We start from the raw sequence: 8,025 nt of genomic DNA, 5'->3' as shown, positions 1-8,025 counted from the left end.
TGCAAAATTCAAAGGCTTGTGTCAGAATTTGAGGCATACTAATCTTAATTGTATCTTTTACCATTGTAAACATACCATAAAATTGATTCTTGTGACATAAAAATTGCCTGTGGGCTAAATTTTTAATTCAATAAGAAACAATTAAACCTTATGATAGAATAATCAAATTACTTGCTCAATATTCATGTTTTATGGGTACAACATGAAAATAATTTAATTTCTATCGTAAATATTTACTTTATGATAAAATCGACAAATTATACATACATCATGCTGCCTGTGGGTAAATCATGAAAAATAATACGTCATTTTATCTCAATTAATTATACAGATATAATAAAAATTCCTGTGAGATAAAATTCATTATATAAGTATAATTAATTACAATATTATGTTTAATTCCTTATATGATCTTTAACCAACTTAATATATAATTTTAATCAAATATAGATGTTGTGGCTAATCAATAATTAATCAAAATTATAAAGAGCATTTAGACATAAAATTTTATTATATGAGAATAAATGGTATTTTGCATTTCAAAATCAAGATACAATATACTTATGAATAAGATTCTCATATAATTTTATAATTGAAACATAATATTATGCATTTGATTTCATATATATATGCATAGATTAAAATTTTCTAGAATATATTCATGCATAAAATAAATTAAAATTCCAAAAATTGTAAAGCAGAATAAGTATATATAACATGAAAAATGATTACTTATCAGGAAAACTTTATTGGTTTAGTGGTCTGCACATACTACAACATTTGATAGAGTCAAGGGTTTGACACCCAGCTAGCACAAATGTTAGACTAAACCTTTTAACCTGTGATATTACAAACTACAAAAGAAACACAAGTTATTAACAAAATGCGGAAAATCCAGATCAAATCATACATCCAGCCATTGCCATGAAGAGTTTCTTGTTTTCGAAAAGGATGAGCTCAGGGACCAAATCCATGTGCTATATATAGGCATTCTACCATCAAGAATGCATTTAGTGGTCATTACCACCCATTAACTGCCATTCAATTTGACTTCCAAAACTGATGAGCGTTACAGATTTTCAAAATGTTAAGACCAAATTATTACAGGTTTTTCATCCCCATCCTTGTTCTCACGAGAAATTTTTCTCGATCGCAGGGCCCCGAATGGGACCGTCCCACGGGGATCCCTGCGTTGTGGGAGAATTGCAATGCCTAACTAGGTAATGTATTAAAAAAACAAAATTTGACACAAAAAGGTTTCAACGATCACGTAGTCAATGGAATAAATACTAACCACTAAACTACAAACTCTATTGATAATTATATGTAAACCAAAAGGATATAACTGATATTGAATGACAATAAAGACAAATAAGAGAAACAAAAATGATAAAAATAATAATTTTAATAAAATAAAAATTAAATGCATTTTTTAACCACATGTTTTTTTAAAATATTTAAAAAAAATGTTACCTATTTAATATTTTTTTGAAAATGCAAAATAAATTATTCTTAATTCAGTTAATATCATAGGGCCAAATTAATTTATAAATATATATTTGGTTAATTAATTTTTTTTTGAAAAATCGTAATATAAAGATTTAATTTGTAATGTAATAGATTTAATAATGTATTTTGATGTATAATATATTTTTAATTTTACTCTCAATAAATAAACAGTCAATTATAATGTTTTATTCAAATGCACGTATTGTTAGCTAATTATTTATTACAATATAATTTTTTGACTCCATATTTTATAATTTTATATAAAATAATTTTTTTCTCTTAATATGTACACAATAGTATTGAATTCTTTACATAAAATAATATGTTATAAATTTATTGAAATAAATTTTACAAAATAAATTTATTTTATTTTTCAATAAAATTTTAAATAAAATATTTTTACATTAATTTTTTTATTGCATAATACTCTTCAGTTAAGCATGATAAAGAACCCAATACCATAGGGATCAAATAGGACTTGTATTGACTTTGACATGAAATGTTTGCTTCGACTGTGTTTGGATGCAAGTAAGGAAATTATCCGATTCTTTTGATCGTAGACGAGGATAGGTATCTAACTAGCTGTTAATGTATGTATTATTAGCTAATGCATTTACTACAAAATAAGTTTTTGACTCTATCTTTAGTAATTCTATATAAAATCATTCTCTTGGTTAATATTTTTATGATAGTTCTCTAAAAAATATATTTTTATATTAGTATTGAAATTTTTACATAAATACATTATAGATGTACTATAGTAAATGTATTTAACCATATAACAATGTAATATATAAATTTAAATCAAATTAGTTGATATGTTTATTACAAAGTAATATATTGATTATATGTTTAAAATTAATTTATTATAAAATAATTTATCAATAATATCATAAATTAAATTAATTTTAATTTTTTATAGTACAAATCATAAATATTATTCATGGGAGACCATCCTACTTTAGATCATTATGTATGATAATAAAAATTCTTTCAAATATTTTACACAACTGGATACCAAAGATCAAATAATATCATAATTAAAATAATTTTTGTTATGACAAAGACCCCAAATATCATTCAGGGAGACAATCACATTCAAGATCATAGTGGACGATAAAATACGATCATTACCTTAATCTTTACATGGGAACGGGAATGAATATTGTTAATTCATTGACAAGAGTATCAAATTATCATAAGTAGTAAAGTAAAACGGAAGTTTGAGTATGAGTCCATAGGGACTTTGTTTGTACTTAGATTGGTGTAAACCTAATTTTCAAGCAATTTAGAGGGTAGAAAAGATAAGAAATTGTAACTGAAAAATTAAAGGGAAAAGTGAAAGGCAAGAAGATAGAAAAATAAACAATAATTTGAATGGAAAAGGTGACTTCTTTAGAAGGAAATTATGTTGAGGCATAACATGTCAAAACTACTTGTGATGCAATGTTAATTTTTTTTCTATCTAATATTATCCAATTTTTTACTTGCATCCACTATGATACTCTATCTTTGGCTCTCCGCATGAAGAGCCTAATTTATCTATTTTCTCTTCTAAGTTCCTTTACAAAGATAAAATAATAAATCACATTAAGATTAAAGATGTATGAAATAGGCTAAACAAACATCACTTTATTCCTAAAAATGATTTCATTTAAATGTCCTTTCCCAGTTCTCTAGAAAATAATATTTTTCCAATGCATTACTTCCTAAACAATACATGAGCATGAATGATCAGACCACAATCAATAAAATAAAGCACAAAAAAGAACAATAAAAATTAAATTACATTAAATAGATAGTAAGGAAGAATTACGTTACAAGAGTTTGACCTGCCAGACTCCGAACAATAAGGAATTTAACCTCTCATTACCATGAAAGACTTTACACTTTAGGGGTTGATGGGGATAGAAGAAGAAAGAGGATGGATAATGGAGGAGAAGGAGAGAATGACTAAACAAAGAGGATTTTTCCTACTAAAGATGTTCAAGTTTTAAAACACAAAAGATAAAAGATCCAATTTAAATTTCAGAGTAGATATTACTTGAAGACATACTTGACTATACCAGGAATATGGATATTCATGAAGTAGTCTTCCCAATCAATCATTTTAGGGTCAAAGTAAAACGAATATTCCATCTCTACCTCACCTTGTCTGACCGCTGTTTGCAACTTTTCTGTGTTCATATTATCAAATCTGTGTGTAAAACAAGCTAGTCTTAGAAAATTAATCAATATTAAAATCTTTTTTGTTGCTAATCAATTAACTTACACGCCTTTGAAGAACACGTAGGGCTTGTAAAGGTCGACCAATTGCATCACTATATGGATCTTCCTTCTAATGTCAAGACACATTCCTTGAAAATATTGACAAAAGGCTACATTGGCTAGCTCTAGTCCCTATTCAAATGCAAATTAAGTTATCACTTTCTGTGTGATCAATAGAGAAATATGAAGTAAAAATTGAAGATTACTTATAATTATACACAACCTTCAATGGAAGCAAGTAACGAATGAACATGTATCTCTGGAAGCTAGTCATGGTGTCCAATACAGTAACTTTGCCGACCATTACAGGATTTCCCTCTTTGTTCACCCATGGTTTTGCCTTGAAATATCTATAGATGTAGTCTTTGAGATTGTGGTATCTTATTGGATTTGCAATAGAGGAACCTACTTGATATATAATATTATCACAAGGTTGATTTGCATGAGCCACCAAGGTAGTTATTATTGCATTCACTACCATATCTGCTGGTATCTGCTCCAAACGCAGCATTAATTAAAATATTCATATATGATGAGTAAATGATGTATTGAATTGTATGTTTTATTGGAACAAAAAATAGTTTTTTTTTTATTTTTAAGAATTGAATTGGAAGTTTACAATAACTCATGTATCTTACTCAATTAATTGAGCTAGATGTCCTTGACAAAAAAAAGTTTGGGTTAGAATGAGCAGGTTAACACTTAATAGCATATATATATTACTTTTCATTAATGACTCACCACGTCAAAAATTGCGTTGATGTCTAGAAGGAAGCATGGTAGTTTTCCTTTGCCATAAGCAACAATTACACTATCTATGGTTCTGCAAAATGTCCCAAGATAAAAAGAAAATCTGGGTTATGACTTATGAGCTTATAGTCTTGTTGTCTAGGTATTTAAAGCAAATTAATTAAAGGGAAATAAAATGATGTAAACTAGCTAGTGCAACACAAGGAGAGAACACAATGCATGCACATGAATAAAGTGGATGACAAATCAAATTTGGTGATTTACCTTACTCCTTCAACCCATCCAGGGAAAGGTTCTTTGTAAGTACTGGTAATCATTGTGGGACGTACAATAATAACAGACATATTTTTCTTTAGAGTTTCTACAAGCATTTCTCCCATTGCTTTTGTGAAGACATATGTGTTTGGCCATCCATATAAAGTTGCTCTGAATTTATTAAAGAAACAACCAAACACAGTTAATTAGTTTTGGTGTTTGTTAGTATATGCAATCTACCGTGTTAAACTTTAACCAAATTTTAACAAATTGAAACTTAAGTAATTTTAAAAAGGTCAAACTATATATAAAAGTGTTGTGCATAGAAGGAGATTAAACACAAGGGAGATCTTTACCAATCAACCACGAGAAAATACAAAATGTAAATCTAATTTCATACTTTAATCCAAAATCTTAAGACTTTTTTGAGTTATATGTTATTCAACTTTCTTATTTCTATTCAAGGTGACAAGAAGGAAGTGACCACAAATTGGAAGTAGTAGATTCTAACCTTTTCATACCCAAGTCTTTCATGGCCATTTTAACATCCTCCTCCGTGGCTCCCTCTTCATGAAGTTGGTTCATCTTATCCTCCACCACTCTCTTTTCCATGCCAATGTCTAGTCCAGGCACTCCATTTAGCGACACACCCAATTGGCATGGATCCTCTACTATGAGTCCTCCTCTCTCACCACATACATATGCTGAAGCCAAAATTGTATTGGTAAATCTTTGGGCAAACTTAGGAAATTAGTCTACTGAAGATATACTGATACGAGTAAAAGCTAGAGAACCAGGAAAAATAAAGAATGCTAAGGAGAAGATAAACTGAGATAAGTCTGGATGATCTTTATTTCCTTTTTCTTCTTACATTTATACTACTATTAGTAACTGAATTCTGTTATAACAGAATATTGATGATAACAAATTACTAATATGTATTGAATTGCTAATAATGGAAATATAGCACGTGCTGTGATTGCTGAGCTAAACATAGTCTATGAGGTAATGGGACTTTTTGATATTTCTCTTTGGCCTGCTAGTATTATTGTATTCTGATGCATCTTTTAGTATGTGGTCTAGTATAGGGACTCTGCTATCATATACTGAATTGCATCCATATAGTGCACCCAAATTAAGTACACTCACTAAATGTCTGGAATTTCATAGTCAAATCAAATGTTATGTCTTTCAGTCGGATATTGTATAAGTATTCATATTCAGCAAGAAAATACTAACCTGTTGATACGTGGACAAGCACCTTTAGCTTAATACAACTTTTGGCAAAGTTCAAAACATGCTTAACTCCGAATGTATTTATACCCAATGCAACATCGTATCTGCATATATTAATGTAATGATCAGTACTAAGAAATATAATATACAGTAAGGTGATTTAAGTACACAGAAAATATTGAATGAAATAGATAATGTCTGATAATGCTCTGCTGCCACTGCATCTTGTGCTTTCTCCCTTTATACTTTCTCATTTTCTCTTACCTCTGACTACTTTTTAAGCATTATATTACGCTTTAGCATGAAAATTAAATTTAAATTTGTAAGTATACCTCTGAGCAATCTGACTTTAATTTGAAACGACGTTCGATGGAATTTTTTCACTTTCCAAGATAAGAAAGTAGAAGCAAGTTCCTTGTTGCTTTAGAATGAAGGTTAGTTATATTCAACGTAACTATTATCCAAACAGGCTAGTAACTCTCAATCTATATATATAATTATGTAAAGGTTTTATATGATTCCAAATATATGTACCTTTCATCAAAGTTAGTTGTGGCAGCAAAATTGACTATACAATGAATTTGATTGTAAATTTCTTCGCGTAGAATGGGATCTTTCAAATTCAAGTCCTCTTGAGAAATGTCCCCAGGCACAAGAGTCAACTTTTCTGAAACAAAGGCATTGAACTTTGCACCAACATTTTCTTTCAACAATCTAAACAAATCCTTCCGCATAATCTACATATGAAAAATTAATAACATGCATGCAGCAGGTATCAGCCACAAACTTAGTTAACATAGTGAAGAAGTAATAGCAATACATGATGTGTTAATGGATGTGAAAATGATATTACAGGATTTACATAATAGCAATGCACAAGAACCCCGTTTTGATTTTAAAATATTGTTTTAAATGGTTAAGCAATCTTAGTTATAGTTACGTAATTATACATGTAAGCAACTTCTATTAAAATTTCTATGAAAACTCATTTTCTTTAATGATATTCTTAAGCTAATTTTAAGAATCAATATAATTAGGCAACGGTATTGAAGTTTTTCTTAGTACATAAAAAAAATATATGGTTAATTTTGACTTTTGATTCAAACTTTGTTATATATTTTCTGAAGAAAGCGAAAGGGTACATTCACCTCATTGTGCAATCGTTGAGAGGCAGATTCGGCATCTGTTGCTCTCAAAAGTAGATAAAGTTTCTTCACATTTGGTTGCACTCTCAGTACCTTCTCCACAAAAACTGCAACACCACACAAGTAAACACATATCCAATTATGAATACATATATATTATACAAGTGCACGAAAAAATAATCAAGCTTCCAAAGAGAGAAAGAAAGAGAGAAGCACTTTTGGCAAGGAAGCCAGTGGCACCAATGACCAAAATGTTCTTGTTCTGAAGGAAGTCGGTTATGCTTCCCAATTCCATTGGTGAAAAATTAAAGTAAAAGGATAGTATATAGAAAAATAGATATATATGCTTGTGGCACTGTATATATATACCAATGCCTTTATAGAAAAATAGATCTATCAAGTGATATGGCATTAACATATGACACATGCATATGTATGTGGTCCTAACTTGAGATTGAAATATAAATGTGAAAACTAACCTCTGCATGCAGCCACATGCCAATCCATTATGCATGCAGGTCGGTGAAAGTAGCATGTATAGGATTCAACAATTTTTTTTATTCTATATTTTTTCGAGAGGATCAGAGGAGCATTAGAATATCAATAAATAAATAAAAAAGAGAGGAACATTAGAATATCAATAAATAAAAAGAAAAAAAATGAGGAGCATTAAAATAAAACAATTTTTATGGCTAATTGACCTCAAGGGGTTATATTTATAAACTTATTACCTAATAGGGTCTGTTTCAAAACTTATTCGTGAGAGGTCCCTTTTTACAAGTATTTCACCGTCCAAACTAGCGAAAGGACGTGAACAGTGGTGTTTCGTCATTGTGGCTGACGAAATAGGAGTAGGATGGGG

The 8,025-nt window shown here is 29.4% G+C and overlaps 1 protein-coding gene across 3 annotated transcripts; it reads right to left on the bottom strand.

The window, feature by feature from the left end:
- Positions 1 to 3,277: 3,277 nt before the first annotated feature.
- LOC100793197 (fatty acyl-CoA reductase 3) lies at positions 3,278 to 7,762 on the bottom strand. Of its 3 annotated transcripts, none has more exons than XM_041007007.1 (10): positions 7,643 to 7,762; positions 7,167 to 7,270; positions 6,553 to 6,755; positions 6,022 to 6,122; positions 5,294 to 5,486; positions 4,792 to 4,953; positions 4,519 to 4,600; positions 4,001 to 4,270; positions 3,782 to 3,909; positions 3,278 to 3,706 (listed from the first exon to the last, which is right to left on the bottom strand). In XM_041007007.1, exons 1-10 carry the CDS (start codon positions 7,668 to 7,670, stop codon positions 3,550 to 3,552), a joined length of 1,428 nt encoding a protein of 475 aa, XP_040862941.1. In that variant the 5' UTR covers positions 7,671 to 7,762; the 3' UTR covers positions 3,278 to 3,549. The 3 variants fall into 3 exon arrangements, with proteins under 3 accessions (XP_040862941.1, XP_003538130.2, XP_040862942.1); XM_003538082.5 differs by lacking the exon at positions 7,643 to 7,762 and adding an exon at positions 7,380 to 7,578; XM_041007008.1 differs by lacking the exons at positions 7,167 to 7,270; positions 7,643 to 7,762 and adding an exon at positions 6,872 to 7,112.
- Positions 7,763 to 8,025: the final 263 nt, after the last annotated feature.

The sequence above is a fragment of the Glycine max genome, chromosome 11 (genome assembly GCF_000004515.6).
Source record: "Glycine max cultivar Williams 82 chromosome 11, Glycine_max_v4.0, whole genome shotgun sequence".
NCBI classification, from domain to species: domain Eukaryota; kingdom Viridiplantae; phylum Streptophyta; class Magnoliopsida; order Fabales; family Fabaceae; genus Glycine; species Glycine max.
Note: the sequence above shows the minus strand (reverse complement) of the source record. Positions and strands in the feature narration are given on the sequence as shown.

Bases quoted from the DNA above. Each gene is read 5' to 3' on its own strand.
- LOC100793197 (XM_003538082.5), bottom strand. From the start codon at position 7,575: ATGCCATATCACTTGATAGATCTATTTTTCTATAAAGGCATTGGTATA. The intron at 6,123-6,552 runs GTACATATATTT...TAATATATGCAG, and splicing joins ACAACTAACTTTGATGAAAG to ATACGATGTTGCATTGGGTA. The intron at 3,707-3,781 runs GTAAGTTAATTG...TTTTACACACAG, and splicing joins TACGTGTTCTTCAAAGGCGT to ATTTGATAATATGAACACAG.